This window comes from Phyllobates terribilis, unplaced genomic scaffold (genome assembly GCF_046119375.1).
Source record: "Phyllobates terribilis strain yellow unplaced genomic scaffold, ASM4611937v1 Scaffold_11__3_contigs__length_659146591, whole genome shotgun sequence".
NCBI lineage: Eukaryota > Metazoa > Chordata > Amphibia > Anura > Dendrobatidae > Phyllobates > Phyllobates terribilis.
The window spans coordinates 119481329-119495770 of NW_027362771.1; the positions used below are offsets into that span (position 1 = coordinate 119481329).

General features: G+C 42.9%; 1 protein-coding gene across 3 annotated transcripts in view; it reads left to right on the forward strand.

Annotated features, from left to right (window-relative positions):
• Positions 1 to 14442, forward strand: part of CFAP54 (cilia and flagella associated protein 54) — a 526588-nt gene that overhangs the window by 285504 nt on the left and 226642 nt on the right. For 2 of the 3 annotated variants that reach the window (XM_073651573.1, XM_073651574.1), the window contains exons 38-39: positions 9771 to 9994; positions 11724 to 11859. The exons of the other annotated variant lie outside the window; for it this stretch is intronic. In XM_073651573.1, coding sequence (XP_073507674.1) covers positions 9771 to 9994; positions 11724 to 11859 — 360 coding nt within the window. The remainder of the gene's footprint in view (positions 1 to 9770; positions 9995 to 11723; positions 11860 to 14442) is intronic. 3 annotated transcript variants of the gene reach the window in all.

Genomic DNA, 14442 nt, shown 5'->3' on the forward strand with positions numbered 1-14442 from the left:
CTGATGAGAAAAATCAGAGCATTTATCTGGGATGGAGAGAAAACGGCCGTGGGCACCTTCCCTTGTGCAAAGTGTTTGCTTCTATTGAAGTGTGCTGAAGTGTATCTAAATAATTTACCCAACATATGGCTAAGAGATCGTTGTACTTATATGTTAAAATGCACAGAATGATCTGCTTAACTAGTAAATATTTTGCACACAAATGATAAATGAAGTTGTGTCGCACAAAGGCAAAAATAAAATGTTACATCTAGTCAATTAAAAATGTCCGTACAGCGGAGCGAATAAAGCTGTTGGCAAACAGTAGTGCCATGCTTCGCATGATTCATTAGTGTCTTAAATACACTCTGGTACAATGCCAGCGCACATTTCTCCTTCCCGGTCACAGTTTATAAGTAGTGTTGAGCCACCCCCGTAGTGTTCGGGTTCGGTTCGGTTCGTCGAACACCGGGATGTTCGAGGAACTGTTCGTCGAACTGTTCGTCGAACACCTTAGAACACCGTCGAACACCGTTAAAACCAATGGCAGGCAAACAAAAACACATAGGAACACATAGAAAACACCTTCAAAGGTGTCCAAAAGCTGACAAACTGCTCAGAAGACGCTTTCTTTAAAAAAGCCGGCCGGCAATTCAGCAGCGGCATACACCGGTACCCGACAATTTAGACATGAAGGAATAGAGCATCACACATAGATTAGATAGATAGAAACATGTCAGTCACATATATATGAAGTACAGTGACAGTGTTGCTTACTGTACTTTTCATTTAGTGTAAAGGATTTATTAAAAAATATAATAGTGTTTTCGTGCACCGTCTCTTTAAAAAAGCCGGCCGGCAATTCAGCAGCGGTACCCGACAATTTATAACAGACAGAATAGAGCTTCACACATAGATTAGATAGATAGAAACATGTCAGTCACATATATATGAAGTACTGTGACAGTGTTGCTTACTGTACTTGTCATTTACTGCAAAGGATTTATTAAAAACAATAATAGTGTTTTCATGCACCGTCTCTTTAAAAAAGCCGGCTGGCAATTCAGCATCTGTACCCGACAATTTAGAATAGAAGGAATAGAGAATCACACATAGATTAGATAGATAGAAACATGTCAGCCACATATATACGAAGTACAGTGACAGTGTTGCTTACTGTACTTGTCATTTAGTGTAAAGGATTTATTAAAAAATATAATAGTGTTTTCGTGCACCGTCTCTTTAAAAAAGCCGGCCGGCAATTCAGCAGCGGTACCCGACAATTTATAACAGACAGAATAGAGCTTCACACATAGATTAGATAGATAGAAACATGTCAGTCACATATATATGAAGTACTGTGACAGTGTTGCTTACTGTACTTGTCATTTACTGCAAAGGATTTATTAAAAAAAATAATAGTGTTTTCATGCACCGTCTCTTTAAAAAAGCCGGCTGGCAATTCAGCATCTGTACCCGACAATTTAGAATAGAAGGAATAGAGAATCACACATAGATTAGATAGATAGAAACATGTCAGCCACATATATACGAAGTACAGTGACAGTGTTGCTTACTGTACTTGTCATTTAGTGTAAAGGATTTATTAAAAAATATAATAGTGTTTTCGTGCACCGTCTCTTTAAAAAAGCCGGCCGGCAATTCAGCAGCGGTACCCGACAATTTATAACAGACAGAATAGAGCTTCACACATAGATTAGATAGATAGAAACATGTCAGTCACATATATATGAAGTACTGTGACAGTGTTGCTTACTGTACTTGTCATTTACTGCAAAGGATTTATTAAAAAAAATAATAGTGTTTTCATGCACCGTCTCTTTAAAAAAGCCGGCCGGCAATTCAGCATCTGTACCCGACAATTTATAACAGACAGAATAGAGCTTCACACATAGATTAGATAGATAGAAACATGTCAGTCACATATATAATAAGTACAGTGACAGTGTTGGTTACTGTACTTGTCATTTAGTATTAAAATAAAGGATTTATTATTAAAAAAAAATTGGCGTGGGGTTCCCCGTAATTTTAGTCTCTAGCGGAGGTTAAGCAGACAGCTGGGGCAGATGTTTGAAGCCTGGGAAGGGGGTAATACCCACGGAGCTTCCCAGGCTACTAATATCAGCCCCCAGCTGAATACCTAGCCTTTACTAGCTATTAAAATGGAGGACCCCCCCCAAAAAATGACGTGGGGTCCCCCCTAATTTAATAGCTAGCAAAGGCTAGGCAGACAGCTGGGGGCTGATATTAATAGCCCAGGAAGGGAGCCATGAATATTGGCCCCCTCCCAGGCTAGAAACACCAGCCGTCAGCCGCCCCAGAAATGGCGCATCCATAGGATGCGCCAATTCTGGCACTTGGCCTCGCTCTTCCACGCTGCCCTGGTGCGGTGGCAGGGGGTAATAGGGTTGGGGTTGATGTCAGCTTATAATGCCAGCTGACATCAAGCCCAGGTTAGTAATGGAGAGGCGTCTATAAGACACCCCCATTACTAACCCCATAGTCAAAGTTAAAAAAAAAACACAAACACCCAGAATAAAGTCCTTTAATTGAAATAAAGACACAATTCTTTATTGTTCTAAATTAAACCATACTTACCATCACGCCCATTCCAGCTGAAGCCAACGATCTCCTGCAATAAAAGAAAAATAATAAAGCAACCTCATCCTTACCTTTCCATGGTTCCCAGGACAGCTTCAGCTCTGCTACATCGAGATGACAGGATGGACCGCAGCAGAACGCTGCCATCCAGCCTGTCATCCCGCAGACACTGAGAAGCGCAGGCATGCTTGCGCTCCTCAGTGTCTGACTGTGACGGCATCCAGATGAGCCGACAATGAACTCGGCTCACCTCATGTACGTCACTGACAGCGTGGGAAAATTCTCCTGCACTCAGCGCTTCAGCGTGAGAATTTTCCCACGCTGTCAGTGACGTGCATGAGGTGAGCCGAGTTCATTGGACATGACCTCGGCTCATCTGGATGCCGTCACAGCCAGACACTGAGTAGCGCAAGCAAGCCTGCGCTTCTCAGTGTCTGCGGGATGACAGGCTGGATGGTAGCGTTCTGCTGCGGTCCAGCCTGTCATCTCGATGTAGCAGAGCTGAAGCTGTCGTGGGAGCCATGGAAAGGTAAGGATGATGTTGCTTTATTATTTTACTTTTATTGCAGGAGATCATTGGCTTCAGCTGGAATGGGCGTGGCGGTAAGTATGGTTTAATTTAGAACAATAAAGAATTGTGTGTTTATTTCAATTAAAGGACTTTTTTCTGGGTGTTTGTGTTTTTCTTAAATACTTTACTAGAAATTCATGGTGGTCATGTCTAATATTGGCGTGACCCCATGAATTTCGGGCTTAGGGCCAGCTGATAATGCCAAGCTGGCCTTAACCCCTTTATTACCCAGTGAGCCACCGCACCAGGGCCCTGGATGAGTTGGGTACAGCGCCAGAAGATGGCGCTTCTATGAACGCGCCATTTTCCGGGGCGGCTGCGGACTGCAATTTGCAGCGGGTGGGGCCCAGAAAGCTTGGGCCTCCCTGCGCTGCAGATTCCAGCCCCCAGCTGCCTAGTTGTACCTGGCTGGACACAAAAATAGGGCGAAGCTCCACGTATTTTTTTTTTAAATTCATGAAATTCATGGAATAATTAAGAAAAAAAGGGCTTCCCTATATTGTTGTGTCCGGCTAGGTACAAATAGGCAGCTGGTGGTTGGGAGCAGCCCGTTCCTGCCTGCTGTACCTGACTGGACACAAATATAGGGCGAAGCCCCACATCAATTTTTTTTTCATTATTTCATGAATTTCCTGAAATAATTTAAAAAAAATTGACGTGGGGCTTCGCCCTATATTTGTGTCCAGTCAGGTACAGCAGGCAGGAACGGGCTGCCCCCAACCACCAGCTGCCTATTTGTACCTGGCCGGACACAACAATATAGGGAAGCCCTTTTTTAAAAAAATTATTTCATGAAATAATTTAAAAAAAATTGACGTGGGGCTTCGCACTATATTTGTGTCCAGACAGGTACAGCAGGCAGGGACGGGCTGCCCCCAACCACCAGCTGCCTATTTGTACCTGGTTGGACACAACAATATAGGGAAGCCCTTTTTTTCTTAATTATTCCATGAATTTCATGAAATAATTTTTAAAAAAAATGCGTGGGGCTTCGCCCTATTTTTGTGCCCAGCCAGGTACAACTAGGCAGCTGGGAGCTGGAATCCGCAGCGCAGGGAGGCCCAAGCTTTCTGGGCCCTACCCGATGCAAATTGCAGTCCGCAGCCGCCCCAGAAAATGGCGCGTTCATAGAAGCGCCATCTTCTGGCGCTGTACCCAACTCATCCAGGGCCCTGGTGCGGTGGCTCACTGGGTAATAAAGGGGTTAAGGCCAGCTTGGCATTATCAGCTGGCCCTAAGCCCGAAATTCATGGGGTCACGCCAATATTAGACATGACCACCATGAATTTCTAGTAAAGTATTTAAAAAAACACAACACCCAGAATAAAGTCCTTTAATTGAAATAAACACACAATTCTTTATTGTTCTAAATTAAACCATACTTACCGTCACGCCCATTCCAGCTGAAGCCAATGTCTTCTGCAATAAAAGTAAAATAATTAAGCAACCTCATCCTTACCTTTCCATGGTTCCCACGACAGCTTCAGCTCTGCTACATCGAGATGACAGGCTGGACCGCAGCAGAACGCTGCCATCCAGCCTGTCATCCCGCGGACACTCAGAAGCGCAGGCATGCTTGCGCTCCTCAGTGTCTCGCTGTGGCGGCATAAAGATGAGACAAGCTCATGTCCAATGAACTCGGCGCACCTCATGCACGTCACTGACAGCGTGGGAGAATTCTCCTGCACTCAGCACTTCAGCGTGAAAATTCTCCCACGCTGTCAGTGACGTACATGAGGTCAGCTGAGTTCATTGGACACGTCTTCAAACAGAGGCTGGACAGACATCTGTCTGAGATGATTTAGTGAATCCTGCTTTGAGCAGGGGGTTGGACCAGATGACCCAGGAGGTCCCTTCCAACTCTACCATTCTATGATTCTATGAATGAGCTCACCTCATGCACGTCACTGACAGCGTGGGAAAATTCTCACGCTGAAGCGCTGAGTGCAGGAGAATTTTCCCACGCTGTCAGTGACGTGCATGAGGTGAGCTCATTCATGTCCAATGATCTCAGCTCACCTCATGCACGTCACTGACAGCGTGGGAAAATTCTCCTGCACTCAGCGCTACAGCGTGAGAATTCGCCCACGCTGTCAGTGACGTGCATGAGGTGAGCTCATTCATGTCCAATGAACTCAGCTGACCTCATGCACGTCACTGACAGCGTGGGAGAATTCTCACGCTGAAGTGCTGAGTGCAGGAGAATTCTCCCACGCTGTCAGTGACGTGCATGAGGTGCGCCGAGTTCATTGGACATGAACTCGTCTCATCTTTATGCCGTCACAGCCAGACACTGCAGAGCGCAAGCATGCCTGCGCTTCTCAGTGTCTGCGGGATGACAGGCTGGATGGCAGCGTTCTGCTGCGGTCCAGCCTGTCATCTCGATGTAGCAGAGCTGAAGCTTTCGTGGGAACCATGGAAAGGTAAGGATGAGGTTGCTTTATTATTTTTCTTTTATTGCAGGAGATCGTTGGCTTCAGCTGGAATGGGCGTGACGGTAAGTATGGTTTAATTTAGAACAATAAAGGAATGTGTCTTTATTTCAATTAAAGGACTTTATTCTGGGTGTTTGTGTTTTCTTTTAACTTTGACTATGGGGTTAGTAATGGGGGTGTCTTATAGACGCCTCTCCATTACTAACCTGGGCTTGATGTCAGCTGGCATTATAAGCTGACATCAACCCCAACCCTATTACCCCCTGCCACCGCACCAGGGCAGCGTGGAAGAGCGAGGCCAAGTGTCAGAATTGGCGCATCCTATGGATGCGCCATTTCTGGGGCGGCTGACGGCTGGTGTTTCTAGCCTGGGAGGGGGCCAATATTCATGGCTCTCTTCCTGAGCTATTAATATCAGCCCCCAGCTGTCTGCCTAGCCTTTGCTAGCTATTAAATTAGGGGGGACCCCACGTCATTTTTTTGGGGGGGGTCCTCCATTTTAATAGCTAGTAAAGGCTAGGTATTCAGCTGGGGGCTGATATTAGTAGCCTGGGAAGCTCCGTGGGTATTACCCCCTTCCCAGGCTTCAAACATCTGCCCCAGCTGTCTGCTTAACCTCCGCTAGAGACTAAAATTACGGGGAACCCCACGCCAATTTTTTTTAATAATAAATCCTTTATTTTAATACTAAATGACAAGTACAGTAACCAACACTGTCACTGTACTTATTATATATGTGACTGACATGTTTCTATCTATCTAATCTATGTGTGAAGCTCTATTCTGTCTGTTATAAATTGTCGGGTACAGATGCTGAATTGCCGGCCGGCTTTTTTAAAGAGACGGTGCATGAAAACACTATTATTTTTTTTAATAAATCCTTTGCAGTAAATGACAAGTACAGTAATCAACACTGTCACTGTACTTCATATATATGTGACTGACCTGTTTCTATCTATCTAATCTATGTGTGATTCTCTATTCTTTCTGTTATAAATTGTCGGGTACAGATGCTGAATTGCCGGCCGGCTTTTTTAAAGAGACGGTGCATGAAAACACTATTATTTTTTTTGATAAATCCTTTACACTAAATGACAAGTACAGTAAGCAACACTGTCACTGTACTTCATATATATGTGACTGACATGTTTCTATCTATCTAATCTATGTGTGAAGCTCTATTCTTTCTGTTCTAAATTGTCGGGTACCGGTGTATGCCGCTGCTGAATTGCCGGCTTTTCATGTTTCACTGTGAGCACAGTTCCCATCGATTTGGGCAATCACTGTAATGCCACAACCACCATGGCTGTGGCATTACAGTGAGTGGCAGACAATCCCTGCATGATTGGTGCTCTAAATAGCGCCAGACATGCAGGACACGCTTTTGGTGCACGAACAGTTATCGAACATAACCTCGAACAGCCGAATTTTTTGCAAATCGTTCGGGTTCGTCGAACAACTCGAACACCACCCAAAACAGCTCGAATTTGAGATTGGCGAACAGTTCTAGTCGAACACCGCTCATCTCTATTTATAAGTTCCCTTCTGAGCTTTTATTTTTAAGTACAATAAAAAGCTTTCTGCGCGCGTATTTATCTCTGTATCCAGTTTCCGCCCATTGCAGGGAATTTTCTGATGTGAATACATATGAATAGAAGTCAGCTCAGTTATGGTCTTCATTGGAAAGTACTGTGCATACCTTCTTCACCCCAGGAACATAAAAACCTCCTCCATTAGGCTCAAATTACTCTGCTTTCCCTCTCTTTGCTTTATGTGAGCCATAAACTTACATCAGACACCAGAAAAGCTTTATTCAATAGTGAAAATTGTCTCTTCAGAGAGGAAGAGAACTAGACCTCTAGTGCCACCTACAGGAAGTAGCAATCCTAAAAGTCAATAACGACCCTTTAAGGAGCCTTGTCACATGACTTAGGATAAAAGCCAGAACCAGAAACTCAATTTGCAGACACTGTGTTTCGGGGTACTGCCCCTCGTCAGTTCATAGTGTGAGTTCTGGTTTGGTTGGGTGAGAGGCGTCACCCCAAAATACAGTGTCTGCAAATTGAGTTTCTGGTTTTGGCGTTTATCTTAAGTTATGTGATAAGGCTCGTTAAACGGTCACTATTGACTTTTAGGATTGCTACTTCTTATAGGTGGCACTAGAGTTCTAGTTCTCTTCCTCTCTGAAGAGACAATTTGCATATTTCCCAGAGGAGCCTTGCGGCTTACAAAGCTCCTCACCTTGACATGCTTAACATGTCACTCTCCGCAAGGAGAAACATTACCCCTTGGATACTATTCAATAGTGAAGCATTTCTGGAATGACTCTCAATCTTATGACACAGATACCACACCTATTAATTTGGCTGTAAAATGGCACTAAATATGAACCCAAGTGACTTCTTGTAAGGCATTGATAATACTTTTGTGCACTTTTGTAAAAGATCGACACTTTGGATTGACCCCTTTTTTCCAGGGGTTTCTCATGATTTTGCACCTGGAAGCCAAGAGCCAAGCTCACTAAATACTAAATTGGGCAGCACGGTGGCTCAGTGGTTAGCACTGAAGCCTTGCAGCGCTGGGATCCTGAGCTTAAATCCCACCATAGACAACATCTGCAAGGAGTTTGTATGTTCTCCCCATGTTGGTGTGGGTTTCCTCCGGGTTCTCCGGTTTCCTCCCACACTTCAAAGACTGATATGGAATGTAGATTGTTAGCCCCAATAGGGACACTGCTGAAAATGTCTGTAAAGTGCTGTGGAAATAATGGTGGTATATAGGCGTGTAAAATAATAAATAATTGATATTAGCTCCCAATATCTGTATATTTTTTGTATGCAGACACTTGACACCTAGTCGAAATGCAATACAGCACCTTATACAAAGTGTTTGACCTGAACAGAAACTTAAATAAGTCACACCTTCTTAAAATCGAAGTTTAACATGGTTAGAGTTGATACAAACCACTTAGGATATGTGTTATATATCTTTAGAAAGTCATCAGAACTGGAAAGACCAAAAATCTTTTTTTTTTTACGCTGGGATATTCTAATTTGGCACGTGTCCCTTTACGTAGCAATAACTTTGGAATGCCTTAATATGTCTCTTTGGTTATGAGATTATTTTTTAGTTGCACATTGTCCTTTGTCGATATTAAATATAGGTAGATATGTTTTCACTTAATTAAACAAAAAAGCTGAAATTTTACAAAAAGTGTTGACAAATTTGCACTTTACAAACTTTTAAAGTGTCTGCCCTTAGAACAGATACCCCACAAAATAGTTAATCGGCATTTCCAATATGTCCACTTTATATTGACATCATTTTTTATATGTTTTTAAATGGGGTTCCCCGGACGAGATAAATAGCATACTCATTTTAAAGGTTAGGTCGTTACCACATGGTAGTAACAAATATATATCTTTATTTATATTTTATTACTTTGTTACAATAAAATCCACATTTTTTTTTAATATGTTTCTTTGTGTTTCATTTTCTATGAGATGTCACTTTAATAGTTGACTGTGCTGCATGAGGGTTTATAGAGGTATGTAGACTCAACTCAGAGACAGAGTTGGAAGTGACAGCTCTCACTTTAAGGCCACGGCTCCACTATCAGTATTTGGTCAGTATTCGGTCAGTATTTTCTCTCAGGAGTGGGAGCCAAAACCTGGTGAGGAACAATCAGAGAAAAGGTATAATAGAAAAAAGTCACCAATTCTGTATTTATCACCCACTCCTGGTTTTGGCTCCCACTCCTGAGACATTTTGCATAGTACAAAACATTTATCTTTGATACATTTGCTTGATGTCAAGATTACATTTTGATAATTTGTCTTCAATATTGTGAAAAAAATTACTGAGCATAGAAATACATCTGAGATGTCCAAAAGACTTTCCAGCCATCTTTCGATCAATTCTTGATGTTTCAGACAGTTATGTGATTTCCCCACTACAGAGTAACATAGCATGCTGCAGTGTTTTGCTTTTGAGGTGACGGACACCATGACTGTTTGCTGATGGAACAGAGAAACTGAATTCTTTGTGCAGATGTGAAATAGAATTTTTTATATGTTATTGCCTTTGTGGTAACTTACTGATAAGGTAGCTCATAATTTGTAATGAACCAGTTAATAACATGATATTTTTATTTCTATTCTCAGGTCATTGATAACAATGCAAAGTTTAGTGTTCCAAGCTGCATGGGTGACATTGCTGATGAAGAGGGTGGATCTAGCCTAAAGTTTGAATATCCCTTTGATGACGTGACTGTAATGGACATGCGTTGGATATGTGACATAGTCATGAAAGCCATCGAAGTTTTGTACTTTGTAAAAAGATGGGAAGCATTGGTGCATATAGCTGTGCAGTTCAATATTCTTTCTCAGTAAGTAGATCTGTACTTTTTCTATATGAACTATGGATTCCGATATGTCTCATAATAAAATAATGAAATTCAGGGCGTGTAATTTGGTGTAAGTATTAAAGTCTAATTACCCATAATCATACACTGCTCAAAAAAATAAAGGGAACACTCAAATAACACATCCTAGATCTGAATGAATGAAATATTCTCATTGAGTACTTTGTTCTGTACAAAGTTGAATGTGCTGACAACAAAATCACACAAAAATCATCAATGGAAATCAAATCTATTAACCAATGGAGGCCTGGATTTGGAGTCACCCCCAAAATTAAAGTGGAAAAGCACACTACAGGCTGATCCAACTTTGATGTAATGTCCTTAAAACAAGTCAAAATGAGGCTCAGTATTGTGTGTGGCCTCCACGTGCCTGTATGACCTCCCTGCAACGCCTGGTCATGCTCCTGATGAGGTTGCGGATGGTCTCCTGTGGGATCTTCTCCCAGACCTGGACTAAAGCATCCGCCAACTCCTGGACAGTCTGTGGTGCAACGTGACGTTGGTGGATGGAGCGAGACATGATGTCCCAGATGAGCTCAATCAGATTCAGGTCTGGGGAACGGGCAAGCCTGTCCATAGCTTCAGTGCCTTCATCTTGCAGGAACTGCTGACGCACTCCAGCCACATGAGGTCTGGCATTGTACTGCATTAGGAGGAACCCTGGGCCAACCGCACCAAAATATGGTCTCACAAGGGGTCTGAGGATCTCATCTCGGTACCTAAATGGAAGTCAGGCTACCTCTGGCGAGCACATGGAGGGCTGTGCGGCCCTCCAAAGAAATGCTACCCCACACCATTACTGACCCACTGCCAAACCGGTCATGCTGAAGGATGTTGCAGGCAGCAGATCGCTCTCCACAGCGTCTCCAGACTCTGTCACGTCTGTCTCATGTGCTCAGTGTGAACCTGCTTTCATCTGTGAAGAGCACAGGGCGCCAGTGGCGACTTTGCCAATCCTGGTGTTCTGTGGCAAATGCTAAGCGTCCTGCACGGTATTGGGCTGTGAGCACAACCCCCATCTTTGGACGTCAGGCCCACATACCACCCACATGGAGTCGGTTTCTAACTGTTTGCGCAGACACATGCACATTTGTGGCCTGCTGGAGGTCATTTTGCAGGGCTCTGGCAGTGCTCCTGTTCCTCCTTGCACAAAGGCGGAGGTAGCGGTCCTGCTGCTGGGTTGTTGCCCTCCTACAGCCCCCTCCACATCTACTGGTGTACTGGCCTGTCTCCTGGTAGCGCCACCAGCCTCTGGACACTACGCTGACAGACACTGCAAACCTTCTTGCCACAGCTCGCATTGATGTGCCATCCTGGATGAGCTGTACTACCTGAGAAACTTCTGTGGGTTGTAGAGTCCATCTCATGCTGCCACGAGTGTGAAAGCACAAGCAACATTCAAAAGTGACCAAAACATCAGCCAGAAAGCATTGGTACTGAGATGTGGTCTGTGGTCCCCATCTGCAGAACCACTCCTTTATTGAGGGTGTCTTGATAATTGCCAATAATTTCCATCTATTGTCTATTCCATTTGCACAACAGCATGTGAAATTGATTGTCAGTCAGTGTTGCTTCCTAAGCGGACAGTTTAATTTCACAGAAGTTTGATGTATTTGGAGTTATAGTCTGTTGTTTAAGTGTTCCCTTTATTTTTTTGAGCAGTGTATATTAATATACTGTTCTCTTATTACAGTGAGAGGTTTGCTGAACAAGTCACGCCATTGTTGGTTTATGCTCAGAGAATGCTGTCTGGAAGAATATTTGACAAAAAAGGAACTGATTTTTCAGAAGCAAATTCCTATGCACCTATTGAGGCAAGTGATGGAAAGGTCAGTGACTGAAAGCTATACGCTATATGCTAATGAGCCATCCAATAGCCTGCTTTGCCATTTTTCTGAGATGTCCGGGGTAGAGATTGGAGAATCGCTTTGCAGGACTCCGGTCCATCAGCCAGGTCAGTTGTCTGTCGATTGGAGCCTGCGAGTCTCTTTGCATCCCGGCATTTCCGACTCCTCTTTTGCTTAGCTGGTATGGTGCAACGTTATTCTTGTGGTGGGATGTACACACAATGTCACACCAGCCCGACTAATAAAAAGAAGAGTTGGAAATGCCTGGAATTAAGGAGATCCTGTCCAGCAGTAATAAATTACTGACCTGGCCTATGGACCAAAGTCCTGTGAATTGAATGTCCCATTTCTAGTCCGGTGTATACATTTTCATACAGTTCAAAGACCATTAGCAGGCATATTGTAGCAGGCAAATATGAATGCAAATCTAAAAATTAGATTATAGGAATCTGTGTCTTTAAACTATTTATGAATTACAGTAGTTCAAGAGAGTTCTCCGTAATGAATGATTTACTCCTTTGTGCATATTACTATACATCAATCTGAGTGTGGCACAATACTTATAGTGTTGTTCGTCGTTAAATACACATGTAAGACTGATGGAATTATATGGATACTGATAATACTGAAGTCTTATTAGTTTTCTTTGTTAATTTTACCACTTTCTGACCTAAATTATAGTAAAGCAGACAGGCAGTGTTTGGTTGTAGCTAGTGTTGAGCGAACATGCTCGACACTGCTCGGTACTCGCCCGAGCATCACGCTACTCGGGATGTTCGGCAAGCACCGAGCATTTCCGGGTTACTCGGGCGGGAGCTCGGGCCTCCGCCCTGCATGTTTGGCGCTCTTTACAGAGCCAAAGAACATGCAGGGATTGCCAGCCAGTCACTGTAATGCCGCAGCCATGTTGTTTGTGGGCATTACAGTGATTGGCTGGCCGCACAGCGTCACCTCGAGTATTTAAAACCGGGCGCCGCCATCTTGGACACAGTCGCTCCGGATCAGACAGTGTAGGGACAGCGCTGCTGATTTAGGGAGAGATATATCCTGCAAAATAGTTAGTGTAGGGTCTGTAAAGGCTGCCAGATCAAACAAACAGTCCTTCTCAGGACTAATATCCATCCCAGGTATATCAGGCAGGCAGGCAGGCAGGCTGTATAGGAGACGCAGTGGTTATACCAGCAAACGCTGCATTACAGTCCTGTGTGCTGCTCCTGTTGCTGAAATTGCTGGACTTAGCTCCAGGTCCCGGGGGCCAGGAAAAATCCTTTTTTTTAATCTAAATCCTCTTTTTTTTTTCCTCCTTCACGATGTACAAATACCCATCTTATTAACCTTTTGGTGCACCCCCCCCCCCCCCCCAAAAAAAAAAAAATGTGTGCCTCTGATTTTTCAGACACAAATATATCTGTTGAAAATAGTCTGGTGTAGGCCAGAGAAATAGAAGTGTGGTTTTGCAGTTCTATGGGCCATTTGTATCTAAAAAAAACAGCTTGAGTGTGTCACTCACTGTTCAGCCGCAAATATATATATATTTTAAAAAGCCTGGTATACACCAGTAAATTATTACTGTGGTTTTGATGTTCCACGGTAAAACATCTCTATTATCCTGTTTTTGGCATTTTTTTGCTGTATAAAAATAATAATAGTGTCTCCCTGATTTTTCAGACACAAATATATCTGTTGAAAATAGTCTGGTGTAGGCCAGAGAGACAGAAGTGTGCTTTTGCTGTTCCACGGTAAAAAATCGCTATTATCCTGCTTTTTGCATTTTTTGTTGTAAAAAAAAAAAAAAATAGTGTCTCCCTGATTTTTCAGACACAAATATATCTGTTGAAAATAGTCTGGTGTAGGCCAGAGAGACAGAAGTGTGCTTTTGCTGTTCCATGGTAAAAAATCTCTATTATCCTGCTTTTTGCATTTTTTGCTGTAAAAAAAAAAAAAATAGTGTCTCCCTGATTTTTCAGACACAAATATATCTGTTGAAAATAGTCTGGTGTAGGCCCGAGAAATGCAAGTGTGGTTTTGCAGTTCCACGGTACAAACCTCTGTATTATCCACTTTTGGGCCATTTGTATCTAAAAAAAACAGTTTGAGTGTGTCGCTCACTGTTCAGCCGCAAATATATATATATTTTAAAAAGCCTGGTATACACCAGTAAATTATTACTGTGGTTTTGATGTTCCACGGTGAAACATCTCTATTATCCTGTTTTTGGCATTTTTTGCTGTATACAAATAATAATAGTGTCTCCCTGATTTTTCAGACACAAATATATCTGTTGAAAATAGTCTGGTGTAGGCCAGAGAGACAGAAGTGTGCTTTTGCTGTTCCACGGTAAAAAATCTCTATTATCCTGCTTTTTGCATTTTTTGCTGTAAAAAAAAAAAAATAGTGTCTCCCTGATTTTTCAGACACAAATATATCTGTTGAAAATAGTCTGGTGTAGGCCCGAGAAATACAAGTGTGGTTTTGCAGTTCCACGGTACAAACCTCTGTATTATCCACTTTTGGGCCATTTGTATCTAAAAAAACCAGTTTGAGTGTGTCGCTCACTGTTCAGCC